Genomic DNA, 15,091 nt, shown 5'->3' with positions numbered 1-15,091 from the left:
TTAATGTAGTTTTGGTTTTGTATGGAATAATAGTACATTTGGATAATCTGTTCTGAGCAACTGCACAGAAAAACAAAGGAACATTCAGTACAGTAACTGGTATTCAGACAGGATATAGGTACCATGAGTTCTGCAGCCAAAATTCTATTTGTTTTTTGTTTAGGTTTATTTTCAGTAGTTAAAATTCTGCAAGGGTCTAGATTGTTATCTATAGAGGGTTTGTTTTCTATTTGCTGTTGGAAAATTGCCCCCAAATGCTCTTCCTGCTGTTAAATACCAGGATAGCGGTAAACTGGGCGAGGTAGCATCTTTTACTAGCCCAACTTCTGTTGGTGAAAGAGACAAGCTTTTGAGCTGCACAAAGCTCTTCTTCAGGAAAGAGGTAAACCAACCTTTCAAAAGAGATGTGAGATGCTGCTAAGTCGTCTTTGCTACATGGTTCTGTCACTTGGAACCCCTTTTGAACTAGTTGTTGGCTTATTTAATACATGAAAAAGGTGTTTTTATTTTGTCTTTTGTGTAACTAAAAATATACACTGAAGACCTTTTATGAAGCATGTGAAGTTTCCTTGCTGATGATCCATTATTAGTGAACTTTGTGAAGCATGTTATTGAAACGAAAATCCTAGGATAATACATTATATCTATCTTAGCCAGGGCCCTCCAGCTGCAGTTTCTGAGGCAAAGGAGAGAATTCTGCACTAGTTTTTTATAGAATTTATGGCTTTTCTATAGTGATCTGGAGTCTTGAACAATTTTGAGTAGCAGGAGTAGAATTATAACAAAACAAAACCCTAGTAGAAGTGGAAAGGGCCATGGTGGTATAAGTCCAGGTGGAATGTTAGTAGTAACAAACTGTTCTAAAGAGCATCTGGAGTTATTTTTTGCTTATTTTCTGGGTTGCTGTTACATATTTCACTGACTTGTGATATTGTGCTATTCAACTGTCTTCGTGGAGTGCGAAAATTATTTGCAGGATACATTTTAGCTGCATTACTGTATATCTTGTTATTCTGTACTTTTATCTAAAGCCATCAGTTTTCAAAAAGCGTTAAAAAATATCCCTAGAGTGGTTGCAGATCCTTCTACTTTGAAAGGTGGTACCAGTGTGAGATGGATTTCTAGTGATTAAAACGGGAAATACAGCTGGAACTGATAATATCTCAAAATGGAAGAAACTGCTATAGTGCAAGCACCGTACATATCCCAGAGCCCTAAGTAGTCCTGTCCCTGCAGGACCCATGGCATAGTCAACATCTTTCCATCCCTTGCAAAATATATGCATTTCCTTTGGCAATGCTGCTCCTTCATTAGCTGAGAGGTCACTGCTGAGCAATGCAAGGCATCTGCTCATCCCTGGGAACTGGGCACATTGCTCTGAAATGCCCCTTTCAGCAGAAGAAATAGAAAATAGGGTCCAAGAATCAAATCCCAGTTTTAGAGGGATCATTTTATTTTGACAATAACTGTTTTTAATCAGTTTATGCTCAAATATGTTGCTAAATGTTTCGGCCATAGCAGTTTTAAGGATGAAAATGAGACTCCACATGAAAATGATTTACCAATATTTGCAAGTGGTGTAATGATATTTCCAAACCAGAATTTGACAAGTGCAGTAGACTGATATTTAATAAAACCATGCACTCAGCCTGACTCAACTTAGTGTGTGATTTAGGGAACAAAGAATTTCAGTCTAAATGGTATTTTATTTTCTTTCTGATGGGAACAGCTGCTTTCTCTTCCTGCACCCTCACCCAGATTCCTTTAGTGACCTCTGAAGCATTAGATATCCATGTAAATTGCAAACTGCACAAAGCTCTGTGAAAGCTTGCTCCGGCATCTGAGCACTAGGATGAGAAAACTGGGCAAGTGTCTCATAATATAAACATACCAATTAGAGATGGGCCATTGTCACCCAGCAATTGGATTTGAATCCACACTTCCCCAGAGTTTGGGAGTGGGATCAGATTCAGTGTTCCAGCTCAACCAATTATAGAGAGAGACCTGAGTTGCAAAATTTAGAACTAGTTCTGAGCTCTCCCAGAATGCAGAGGGGGTTGTATTGTGTGTCCTGGAGTCATCCTTTAGTGTACTAAACTGTTCCTCCATGGCTGTTTAGTCCAGGCCAGTTCTTAGGTATACTCTAAATGTGATGACATTAACAACACATTAAACTGTGTTAGTCACTTTGGGACCTAGAAAGCCTCTACTGCAGTAAGGTGTTCTGCCCATGGCTGAGGACCACAGAGTGAGTCTGTGTCCAGCAGCCTCCACCAGGAACCCCTTTTTTACTCATTGCAACAAATTGTCTCTTCTCTGCTAAAACAGACACTACAGTTCCATCTCTAATCATAAATTTACACCTCTCTTTCCCCACATACTACCAATAATGTGAACTTGAATGAGGGGCAGGGTCCAAGTTTGTAGAAATTATTTATTTTAATTGTATTTTCTTAATGCTGTGAGGAGCACACAAGCTATGGCAATAGCCAGAATATTTTAATCATTTTAATTAGTTAGTGTATTTATTATTTTTTCTGTAGAAATAAAATACCTGGCAATAAATACATAAGCTTTAGTCTGTTTCTGCCTACCTGATGTCCTGAGATAGTGAATATAAATTTTTCTCTCTTTCTCTTCTTTGTGTTTGTTATATTGCCTCTTCAGCTTTTACTAGGTGCCACACTCAAATACTGAATGAATACTCCTTGTATTGTATGTTTATTTGCATGATAGTCATGTGATCTCTCAGAAACAATGAGTGGGAGGAGAGAAAAACAGTGTATGAAAATGTGTGTGATAATTATACGTTTTAAACCATGTTTTACTTTAATTTTTTCAAATGGTTGCACCATTGCTAAGTACAAACACATACTTTCCATCCTTTATAATGACATATAGAATAGGGCCATGCTTTTCAAGGTGCTTTTGTAATCTGAGGTATGGCTAACATGTAATAGAGTACCACTGGCCATATCACTGCCCCTTTTATGCTTTGTCTAAGGCATGACTTTTTTTTTTTTTTTTTTTTTTTGAAGTCTGAAGCAAGGTTGTCTCATTGATCATGTTTGAGGTCCTAACTCAATCATTGGAGTATGGTTGGACTGCTTATCCCAAATTCATTGCTCTACAAAGCAGGTTAGAAATATTGCATAAGTAAAGCTAAGTTTTTGTCACAGATATTTTAGTAAAACTCATGGACAGGTCATGGGCAATAAACAAAAATTCACAGCAGCCCATGACTTGTCCCTGACTTTCACTAAAAATGTCCCTAACAAAATGTGGAGGTGGCTTCAGCACCCACTGCTGCTGGGGCTCCCGGGTCCCCCACCGCTGCGGTCAGTGGGAGTTCTTGGGTCCCCCACCACCGTGGGGAGTGGAAGCTGCGGGGTCATCCTGCCTGTGGGGCTGGGACGCTACAGGGTTCCCTTGCCCCGGGGCGGCTGGGCAGTCATGATGGGGGTCCCCCGCCAGCGACCACGGCTGGGAGCTGCAGAGTTCCCCAGCTGCCCGCCATGGCTGGTCAGCTGCGGGGGGTCCCCTTCCCGCCCACCATGGCTGGGCAGTTGTGGGGACTGCCCGCTGCATCTGGGCAGCTGCGGGGAGTCCCCATTGCTCCTGGCTGGACAGCTGCAAGGTGTCTCCACCAGTGAGGGGGCTGGGAGCTGGGGGGAGGGGGAGCTGGCTGGGAGCTCCAGCCTGGGGGCAGAAAATATCATGGAGGTCAATAGAAGTCACGGATTCCATGACTTCCGTGACATAATCATAGCTTTATTCATAAGACTTCTAATACTTCTTAGATGGTGTTGGTTCAGGAATTCTGGGAGAACAACTTTTCTTGCATTGCTTCAGCACTGCTGCTTCCAGTCCTAGTCAGAAGCAGAGACCAGTTCATGAAAATTAAAAGGAAAGAAAACAACACTGAACTTTTTCAAACCTTAAATCAGTCTAAGGTTTGAGTAAAGGTTTGGCTCTCATTTTATTGGACCTGGTTAACCTGTCCCTAGTGGGGACCAATATGAAACTTTGAATGGGAGCCAACGAAAGAACTGTAACTCTGTAAATAACACTGTTATAAAGTCACAGATTCCATTAAATAAATTATTTGATTACTTAACATTTTAGGTTTCATGAACTTTTAAGCAGTTCAGTTTGCCTCTTTTGGGGCTATCATGCATAAAGCTTTACAAGCCTGGTCAAAATGAAAAGACCTTTCTTTTGCTATTCTTGTCTCCGTAGTCAGCATTGGCTCACAGGGCTTCAGTTTCAAGCAGTGTTGACTGGTTTTCAACAAGCATTATCTTATATTTGGGTAAATTTCTTTAAAGACCCATTAGACAACTTTTAGGTCTACACAAAAAGAGATTCAGGAGACAAATTTTAAAACTATTTTGTGACGCACTCTATATATACAGTGTGAATATAATGTAACTAAAATATGCTTCATGCAAAATGTCTCTTGTAAGGTATCATTACAAAGCTTATAATCTACTGAGTGTGGTCATCCTATTTATATAAATGTATCACTCTTGTATCTGAAACTAGAAATATGAAATATAACTCCAAGGGCCTATTGTAGTTATGCAAAGTGTGGGCCATTAATGGCGGTTTGGAATCTTGATGGCTCCCATCAACCAGGACAACTGACTGTGGATAGATAGCTCTGTTTGCAGGCAGCCCTTCCTGTGAGTCAGTCTGAGAGGAATGAAGGCTTGGGGGTCTCACAGGACATGTGATCATGTCACCTGAACTGGAATCCATCTTTTACCTGTTTTTTTCCACTGAGAAGGAGGGGTAGGAACCCAGAGGGACAAAGGATTCCTGCCTCATGCAAAAGATATATAAGTGGGTGGATCAGAACAAGGATGGCAGCCATCATGAGGAATCCCCTAGCTACCACCTGAGCTGGAACAAGGGCTATACCAGGGGAAAGGATTGTGCCCAGACTAGGAAGGTGTCCAGCTCCAGTCTATGAAAGAAACTTATTGAAACATCTCTAAGGGTGAGATTTTATCTGTATTCAGTTTTTATTACTGTGCTAGACTTAGAGTGGCATGTTTTATTTTATTTTGCTTGGTAATTCACTTTGTTCTGTCTGTTACTACTTGGAACCACTTAAATCCTACTTTCTGTACTTAAAAAAATCACTTTTTACTTCTTAATTAACCCAGAGTATGTATTAATACTTTGGGGGGAGGGGGGAACAGCTGTGGATATCTCTCTATCAGTGTTATAGAGGGCAAACAATTTATGAGTTTACCCTGTATAAGCTTTATACAGGGTAAAACGGATTTATTTGGAGTTTGGACTCCATTGGGAGTTGGACATCTGAGTGTTAAAGACAGGCACACTTCTGTAAGCTGCTTTCAATTGAGCCTACTGTCGTTAGGGGTTGTGGTTCAGACCTGGGTCTGGGTTTGCAGCAGGCTCGTGGGCCTGGCTCAAACCAGGCAGGGCACTGAAGTCCTAAGCTGACAAGGCAGGAAAGCAGGAGCAGAAGTAGTCTTGGCACATCAGGTGGCAACTCTCAGGGGGTTTCTGTGATCCAACCCGTCACATATTTATTTGGCAAAACAATTAAATATGCACTCTGTCACTTGTAATATTTTAATGAGGAATGCCAGTGGCTTTTGTATTGAATGAGCTGTTTCTCTACAGGGTGTTCCAGAAGACTTGCTGTTCTTTTATGAACATATCCGAAAGGGTGGTGGAGTCTTTCGAGTTGACCAGTGCCTCCTCCAGTATCGCTACCATCCACAGGCAGCAACTCATTCTGTTCTAGAGTAAGTTGTATTTTTGTAATAGATAAAACTTGCTTGTTTCGTGCGTTGTTGGCAGTGGAAGTGAGGTGGTTAATCACTTTCCCAAGTGTAGATGGTCAAGATACTTGTTCCTTTTCGCACTTTTATAGGGGGGCTTAGTGACAAGATAATTAGCTTTAACTATGCCTCAATCTTGCAATGATATGGAGAGCATAATGTAGTATACCAGTAATGGCATCTTCTGACAGTGGCAGGCTGCTTACCTTTTCTTTTCTCACTATAATCCCAGTTTGAGAAAAGTAGTGGGATCTTGGTGTTCAAACTCTTAGGACTTCTTGGGTTCTAATGCTGTCACTCATTCACTGCGTAACTTTGGCCAAGTCATTTAATCACTCTGTGCCTCAGTTTACCAATTTGTAAAAGGGGAATAATTATACCTAATCATAGGAAATTATACTTAAATATTTAATCATTGTAATGTGGTTTTGAGATCCTCTAACAAAAGATGCTCTGTAATTGCCAGGTAGTATTAGGCTTTTATGACTAATCTTCTTTAATTTGCTTCAGATAAAAAGTTGGTACATGAGTCCTGAAATAGGAAGCGAATAAGAAGTAACTGAAATTTTAATTTAAAAAAGAACTACCATACTTAGTATTGAGTTTTGTCACATGTTAACAAAATAGTTGATTTAAAAAAGTAAAAAATTGAGCTAGCAGTGAACTTCTCATCTGATAATTTCATTGTTACTGGTCTATTTTCTTTCCCTCCCTTAAACAACTTAAAAAACTGATTCAATTTCTGAAGTTTGAAAAACACATGATGTTGCAGAGTAATTATTTCAAGATCTTTCTCATAAGTCACTGCATTTACAGTGCTATTGTACCCTGAAAAGAAATTCTGTAAAATGGTATTGGTATTTCACTATATCATCTTACCCATCAAAAGATGATCTTCCTAACTGGCAGTCGTGTAAGCTCAGCCTGGGATCTGAGAAGCTGTTTCCTTCTTGTACATCATATACATACCTACTAATAAAGTGCTCTGTGAACCAAGTTATTTTTTCAGAGAGACCTGTTCCTGCATTGCAGTTGAAGCAGTACACTAAATCATTTTGTTATAGATGCATGAAATAGAATAGGATTTTCACTCACTTTGGATATGTCTGTCTATACTGGGGGGAAAAGTATGTTTCTAACTTGGGTTAGCTAACCCACCTTAGCTAACTTGGGTTAAAATAGGAGTGAAGACATAGCAATTCAGCTTTTAACTAGGGTTAGCAACTTGAATTCAGCCCCCAGGGTCTCCTATAAGCTTTAACTCAAGCTACAAACCAAAGTTAAAAGCTGAGTTGCATGTCTTCACTATGATTTTAACCTGAATTAGCTAATTCAGGTAGCTAACCCAAGGGTTTTTTGTTTCTTTGTTTGTGGCAGTCTAAACATAACCTCAGTCTTAGCTGTATGGGCTCTACAGAGTTAATTAGTAAAACTAAAAACCTGGTTTTGTCTCCGTACATTGGTTAGTTCTTAAAGAGTTGCTGATGGTAAGTAGTAGGGTGCAACTATATGCTATTTTTAATATAGATAATAAACTCTGAAGTATTTGTTTAAATCAGATAGAAAAAATGTTAATTTTCAAATAAATATAAGGTGAATGCCTTTTACTATTATTTAAATATAAGGGTTTTTCTTTCTGTTTATATGTATGTCCAATTTGGCAGCTAGTTTCAGACGTCTCAGCCATGCGCCACAGGATGCTAAATCTTCTTGGAAGATTGTTGCTTGTTTCTGTGGGAAAGCATCTTATTTTTGGAAATGAGCATGTTCTGAGTTTATTGCAAGTTATTGCTTATTCATATGTGCAAGGTTGTGTGGCATAAGCATCCTGGATTACAACATTTACTGAGAATGTGGAACTTCTATAAACTGTTTCAGATGTGCATTTTTAGGCATCCAAATTGGCACCTTCTCTGTCTCATTTTTCTGTCTTGCTATTTTTCCTGTTGGCTTCCCCACCCCATTATTATTCTTGTTGCTGTTAGTATTATTTTATGTGATTTTTTTTAACATGAAGTTGTGTAATATCTTTTTTCTTGGATGCCTACGCTATGCTGTGCCAAAGTTGTAAATAACTTTGGGAACCACTTGATGTGGATGACCTCAAGGTGTGTTGTTGCAGAAACAGTGAAAAACAGAAGTTCATTATCACCTGTGCAAGAGCCTAACCTTATTAGTAACATCAGGTCTTCATAAGTTGCCTTACAGTAGCTTCCACCTCTTCTAGAAGCTCATCCCTCCATGTTCCGTCTCAGTAGTTTTCTAGATCCATAGGGTGTGCTATGTCTCCATCCTATGTACTGTCTTTCTGGGAGTGTACCCTTCTTAATGACAGCCCTGGGCCTCCACTTTGCTAAAGGGGATCCTCTTGGTTATATTACACCCAGACTGGGTCTTTGGCTCTTTCTCACTGTGGCTCCTTCAGCAGGTCCAGATGAGCTTAGTCTCCTGTTGAGATTTACCCTCTTAGAAGCTCTGCAACCAGCAGATGTTTTCAGAGACAGAAGACAGCCTTTTCAAAACAAGACTTTATTTGTTAGTCAGCTGGAACATAGTGACACAGTTTCAGGTTGACTGCACTTGTATCCCCCACGGTCCACTCCAGGAGTGCCCCAGTCAGGTCTCAAGTCTCCAGCCATCACCTGTCTCTGGGCAGCGATCCTTGTCCCATTCCTTTCTGACCCAGGGTTTTAAGGCTGCACAGCGCCCTGCCTTACACTGTGACTGGGATACTGGCTTCCTGGAGATAATGGGTATTAAAATACCAGTTTTAATGGTTTTCTGAGGAAGTGACCTCATTTAAGTGATGATGTAGTTACCTCATTTCCTACAATGCTATATTCATCCTAAAATAAACATACAAAAAGAATAGCGTAACATATTTTTTTAGAACTGAAACAAAGTTGAGGTCAGTTACGTTTTTAACTTTCGCTTCCACTTCTGCATTTGGCATTTGAAATACCATAAGAACTAATGACCTCATTAGTGGCTTGAAAAGTAGATGATACTAACATTTCATGGTCTATGTCTTTGCTTAATAAGTCTTTCATGAAAAAGAGGCCGCAGTACAAACTCTGTCTCAATCAATGACCCATGACCTGATGATGAACTCAGACAGTAATAGAACCTTTTAACAGTATAAATGTAGTAACTCAGTGGGACATTAGAATCCAGCAATTAAATGAAGTTCACGTGAAGTTCAACAGAACAAATAAACAAAAACAAATCAGTTCATCCACCAGTACAGACATAGGAGTCAACTGAGAAATGGGCTTTATCTGCAAGGTTCAGATCAGGTTCTGAACTTACTGCAAATTCTGGGGTGCTTGGATCCTGAGTCCGAGATAGAGTCCATCTGTAGTTTAGATTGAAAGGTGTTATTTTTTTCTTTCAAAACCTTACATTTGAAAAGGTCTCTCTCCAACCCTCATTGAATTCTTTACACTTTTGGATTCATCTCTGTTATAAGCCTCTATGATTCTCTTCTGCATAAAAAGCCAGGCATCCATGGGTAGAATCTTAGGCCAAATGTGGGGCTTATGTCTGTGCATCTGGTGGTATTGCTCTGTTGATTCACTTATGTAACCCCATCCAAGGTGTGGGCTGGGTCAAAGAACATGGAGGAGAAGTTAATACTGCTCATAGAAAACTTAAATCATATGGCTTTTATTGTCACTCTGTCTGCCATTTCAGACTAGAAATATGCTGCATAGAGCAGATGTTCCTGATTCTTGCATTCACTCAGCTGGTCACTGCGCATTTTAACACAGAGCTCCATTGTTGCATTATTGGTGTGGATGGGATAGTTATAGCTGTTCAGAAGCAGAGGAACATATTACATAGCTACATTACTACTATGCTTGAATGGCCCCACTTCGCTCCTGCAAAATTTTGGCTCCTGTACTTCTGTCCATCCTGATGGCTTCATGGGAGGCATAGCAAGAAAGATCTTGGGAAAATTATGAAAGACTTAGGAATAATTTTCCAAATGGAAAAATATATACTATCAACAGATTTTCAGTACAAGAAAGTCACCAGAAAATGAAAGAAACAGAAATAAAATCTAGTTCAAGTATTTGGCCCAAGATGGCAAGTTAGAATCCAGATCTGAACTTCTTCACTTTCAGGGATATTTGGATCCAGCCTTTCTGTTCAAGCCCATCTTTCACAAATTGAACAAAAGGTAGGAAATGCAACTCAATGCCACTGGGAAAGCAGTAGCTATTTTGCTAGTGCAGCTTAATCCTTTCCATCACGGGAACCACAATTTGGCAGTAACTGAGCATAATCATACCTTGTAGTTGTTGCTGATGGCTATGAACATGTAGTAATGCAAAGACTGAAAATAACTGTGTGAGAATCTTTTCTGGGAGGTGGTTTGTATAGCTAAAATAATTGCTTTTAGTGTCATTCGTTTCAGGCACTTCCTTTAATTGCTGTTTGCAAGTTGCTACAGTTCCCTTCTACTGCACCTGCACTGGCTCTTGAAGTCTGGGAAAATGGCATTCCCTTATCCCCCAAGGCAGGAATCCCAGCTACTTGTTCTGGGAACATCCCAACATAAGGGGCAACCTAGGTGAACCAGAAACCTAAAGGTGATAACTGAAATTATCTCTTTTGACACTCCTTAAACTACGTTTTGCTGAAATAGGTGAGCTACGTTATGATGTTCATTGCTGGTTCACACAGACTAAGTCTTTAATTATCATATTGATTAGAAGTCAGTCGCACTTTTCTCCCCTTCAGTCCCACATTCACTTAGTGTTTGTTCATATGATGCAGCCTGAAACTGTTAAAGGAATCTCAAGGTTACACCACACAATGCAAACGCTCTGGCTTATCTTAAATTTTCTACAAATGGGCATGTAGGATATGGTGATGCCATGCAAACGTTTACCTGTTTGCCTTGTCTTTTGAGGATCAGTGGATCTGTCCATAATAGTTGTTCTTTGGTAATGAATCTTCAAAAGATGCCATAAAAGTGATCTCCCATAAACTATGATGCAGACAAAGGGGATTATAGTTTTTATATTTATTCACCTTATTTATATAGCCTAAAATATGCATTAGAGAAAAAATCTTATTGAGATATCACTGAAGCTGGTTATCAGTTTTCTTGTGACAATGATCCAATTAGTTGGGAATCTAATGCATTTTGGCATCTACTTGATTTAGTAATGGTGGTGGTCACATACTTTGAACTTTCTACATTTGTCAATCCTGAACACAACACTGATGTAGGGCAGTTCATAGCAAGCATGAAATTTTAAAAAAGGGACATCCCTGGAGTTGTCTTTTGAGAGATGCAACCTGGTGGGTGTTCCCCATCCCCTCCCAAGTCTTCTGAGGCTGTCCACTGAGACCATTCTAATCTTCTGTTTTTCGGAATGGTCGTTAAATGAGCCGAAGTAATATACCATGACAGTCATCAGAGTCTTTGGGAACAGGGTCATTTGCTTTTCCCTCACTGGTGGGGCATTGGAACAACCAGTGCAGACTGAGCATACTGTTGGGAGTGGTTTCTCTGTGCAGGGAAATCCCCACCAAATATGGGTGCCCAATAGAGAGTGGTGCTTCCTTGAGCTACTGATCTATTTGTTTCCTCATGTTCCTGTCTCTGCTCCTCTTCTTTCCCATCCTGACTCCTTATATTCCCCACCAACCCTATATTCCCTGCCTAATTCTACTACTTTCCCACATACCACCAAAATTTCCTGCTGCCTTCATTGCCTTTCCTGTTTCCCTCATTCCACAACCCCTTGTCATCCCATATTTCTAGTCCCAGCTCCTGTCATCCATTCCTCTCCATGCTATCTGTTGCCCCTACAAATCCTGTCCCCATCCAAAACTCCTATATTCCGCCTGCCTGCCATCACCTAAATAGCATTCTTTTAATGTATTGTTTGTATGTATAATATGTATATACTGTGTTTCTAGGTAGAGAAACAAAGTGAGATAATATATTTTATGTGACCAACTTCTGTTGTTGAAAGAGACAAAGTTTCGAGAAGTTCATCCAGTAAAAAATAGTACCTCACCCACCTTGTCTTTCCAATATTCTGGGACCAACACAGCTACATAACTTCGGAAAGCAGTGTGTGTATATAGATATATGCACTGTTCCTTTATGATCATTGCTGACTTTTTGCTTTTTATATAGTGTATAAATTCTGTTTTATATCAAATGTGGAGAAATAAGCCATGTATCTGCTTGCCAGATTGTAACGTCACTCTTTTTATTTTACTATGAAGAATTTAAAACACAAAAACAAACTTGGTATTCTACTTTGACAGTCCTGCAATGTTTTATCCCACAAATTACATGTTACTGTGCATAGTTAATAACATTGAATCACAGTAGCGGGGTTTTTGTGCATTCAGAATAGCCTGGCAATGTGGTACATGGACAGAGAATATACTAAGATATGGTTAGTTTTAATTCTTGTTACTAAAGAAACCATTACTATCATTTTAGCTCTTAGCATTTTTATGTTTCAAGGTGTCTTCTACAGAGCAAATTCTAACAAATTAGAGTATTGGGTATCACTAAAGTGACTTCTCCACAGTGCAAGTGACTGCCTTTCAGTCTTGACCTGTATCACCTACTGATATTGCAGTGCTTAGGGCTCTTTTTAGCAGAAACTGGCAGTTGAATCAAATTGATGTTTTGGAGGGTTTTTTCCCAAACTGCCAGCCATGCATACTACCTCAGTTCTGAGAGTCATGCTGGATTCTTTCTGGACCTGGCTCTTGTAGTAATGATTCTGCAGCATAGTCTGCCGTCACAGCAGCCGTATAACTGCTGCATCTTCACTGGAGTTGCAGTGATGCAAAAGGGGGCAGAATTTGACCCTACAGTTGGAAGATAATTAACAATTCTGTTGGCGCTGTGTAAAACAGCATTGACTCTGGCTTGTGTTCTCTTTAGCTGTGTTGATTCTTCAGTTCTGACAGGAGTAAAAATGTATCTATGTCACTAAAGTGAGATCTGATTCTGAATACTTACAGAGAACAGATCTGATGTGTTAAGAAGGGGCCATTTTTACACAGTCACTTTTCAGTGTAGAATCTTTTTTTAAAAAAAAACAACTTTTCACTTAACCTCTCTTTTTGAGAAACTAGCAAAAGTCTAGAATTTCCACTAACATCTAATTCTGGAAAAATACTTAACCTTCATATTTCTCTCCATTAACTTTCCTTCTGGGAATATAGCATGCTATGAAGAATACAAAAAAGGCAAATGTCAAAGGATGACAGCAGTAGCTAAAGCCCTGTGTCAGGAATGTGCCTTTATGATTGCATTAAAAGATACTTTGTGCCAAATCCAAGGTTCTTTTCATTAGCTGGCATGGCTGTTGGGAGTATACCCCTTTGCCTTCAAGACATTGCTGAAATTTCATATGGAATGGCTATTCCTAGTGGGTTCATTTATTTATGGGTATGAAATGTTTCCAAGTTATGACACCACCACCAGTGATGAAGTGCTAAGTAGCCATATATGGGATTGGCTGTGCTCAAAAACTCATAGATGCTAATGTTAACTGAGCTCTCTGAAGCCAACTAATAATCCCCAGCAGAAATCCTCACTCCTCGGTGCTACATGTATTACTTCCTATTTTAAGTTTCTCAGATCACAGGGCTGGTACATGAACAAGACTCTAATAAAAATACAGATTTCCCTAGTATTAAAGTTCAGAAAAGTTTATAAAAAAAAATGCCAGGCCCAGATTAAGGGAAATAGTAGGTTCAGTGTAGGTTCTGTACGTTCAATTTTTGATATATTTTTTGCACATAGTTTAACATTACCCACTTTATGAAAATAATTTGGAACAACCCACAGCTCACAGCATTATGCCGAATTCAGGAATGAGGTTAAAGTTGTATCCCCACACTTATTCATGTAGACCTACTGACACCATTTACAGATTTATAAGTAAGTCTGAATTGCTATAACACACACCAAGAAGCAGAATAAGGAATAAAAAAAAATCTAAGTTAAAGTAGGATGAGAAATGTATATCATCTTCCAGATCTTTGGCATATAAATTACACACCAAGTGAACAGGGTCAGAAAGATGGTTGAAAATATGAGGTTTCACAGATGAGAGGTAAGGATGATTTCTTGTGAGGAAAAGCAAGATCTTCCCAAGATTCCATTGGGAATGCAGGGAAAACAACAGGCAGCTTGGGGATATGGTGAGCAAATTACTAGTTGTACCATAACTAAATCTTAACTACATTTCCAGAGAAAGATCTGACATTTCATACATGTATAATCTGATGATGAGTGTATTACAAATACTGTAAATTAGAACAATCTGGATTTCTCTTAAATATATAGTAAAAATTGTGGTAATATTCCTTTTTACGGTGGTGTTTTTTTTTTTTTACAGTTAACTGTGTATTTATGCACGAATGTTTTCCCACACATTTGTTTAAAACACTTCCGATCTCTGGGATACAATCCCCAGCATGTATTCCCTACATATAATGTGCCTTGTGTGTGTGAATCAGTATAAACATTAATCCAAAACTCTGGCAGATAGAAGCATTGCCTGTGTAACATGTTGATTTGTCAGGTCTGTGTAACTTGATAGAGGTGTCCATTTCTGCTGGTGTTCAGTCTGGCTGATTGTGATGTGAAAAAATAGTTATTTTGGCTTTTTTCAGTGTTAAATCTGCAGTGTATGCTGGTAAAATCATTTACTCTCACTTTTATATAAATTTAGCATTTTAAGAATTTGGGAGATTAAGGACAAGTTGTTATTAACTTTATGACTTTCTGTTCTGCTGAAGCTAATATGAAATCTAAAGGGCATGGGGGTTTCTTTCAGATGTGACATTAAAATAAGTACCACACAGCACTTAATTGCCAATGATTTTGGATTTTCAGCTCCAAATATGTTTTTTCATAAGGTGTAGATGAGAGAGCTCTAGTATTAAAGTTCAGAAAAGTTTATAAAAAAAAAAATGCCAGGACCAGATTAAGGGAAATAGTAGGTTCAGTGTAGGTTCTGTACGTTCAATTTTTGATATTTTTTTTTGCACATAGTTTAACATTACCCACTTTATGAAAATAATTTGGAACAACCCACAGCTTACAGCATTATGCCGAATTCTGCCAGGAAGTTAGTGACTGGTCTTTCATCTCTGGAGACCTCACGACAAATCTTGATTTAGGTGAGAAAAAGGAAAGAAAAGAAAAAGCAATTGGTTGTTCTCACCTCATTTCCTATTTGCCCGCATAATTAAAACACCAAATAATTTGGCAT

At 39.0% G+C, this 15,091-nt stretch overlaps 1 protein-coding gene across 5 annotated transcripts in view; it reads left to right on the top strand.

The window, feature by feature from the left end:
• B3GNTL1 (UDP-GlcNAc:betaGal beta-1,3-N-acetylglucosaminyltransferase like 1) overlaps positions 1-15,091 on the top strand; it is a 301,690-nt gene that overhangs the window by 238,511 nt on the left and 48,088 nt on the right. For all 5 annotated transcript variants that reach the window (XR_014713947.1, XM_084646629.1, XM_084646631.1 and 2 more), the window contains one exon: positions 5,659-5,783. Coding sequence is in view for 4 of the 5 variants with exons in the window: in XM_084646629.1 (XP_084502755.1) it covers positions 5,659-5,783 (125 nt within the window). In the remaining variant the exon portion in view is untranslated. The remainder of the gene's footprint in view (positions 1-5,658; positions 5,784-15,091) is intronic.

The sequence above is a fragment of the Lepidochelys olivacea genome, assembly GCF_965140295.1.
Source record: "Lepidochelys olivacea isolate rLepOli2 genome assembly, chromosome: 14".
Lineage (NCBI taxonomy): Eukaryota > Metazoa > Chordata > Testudines > Cheloniidae > Lepidochelys > Lepidochelys olivacea.
This window is presented reverse-complemented; position numbering and strand designations above follow the sequence as displayed.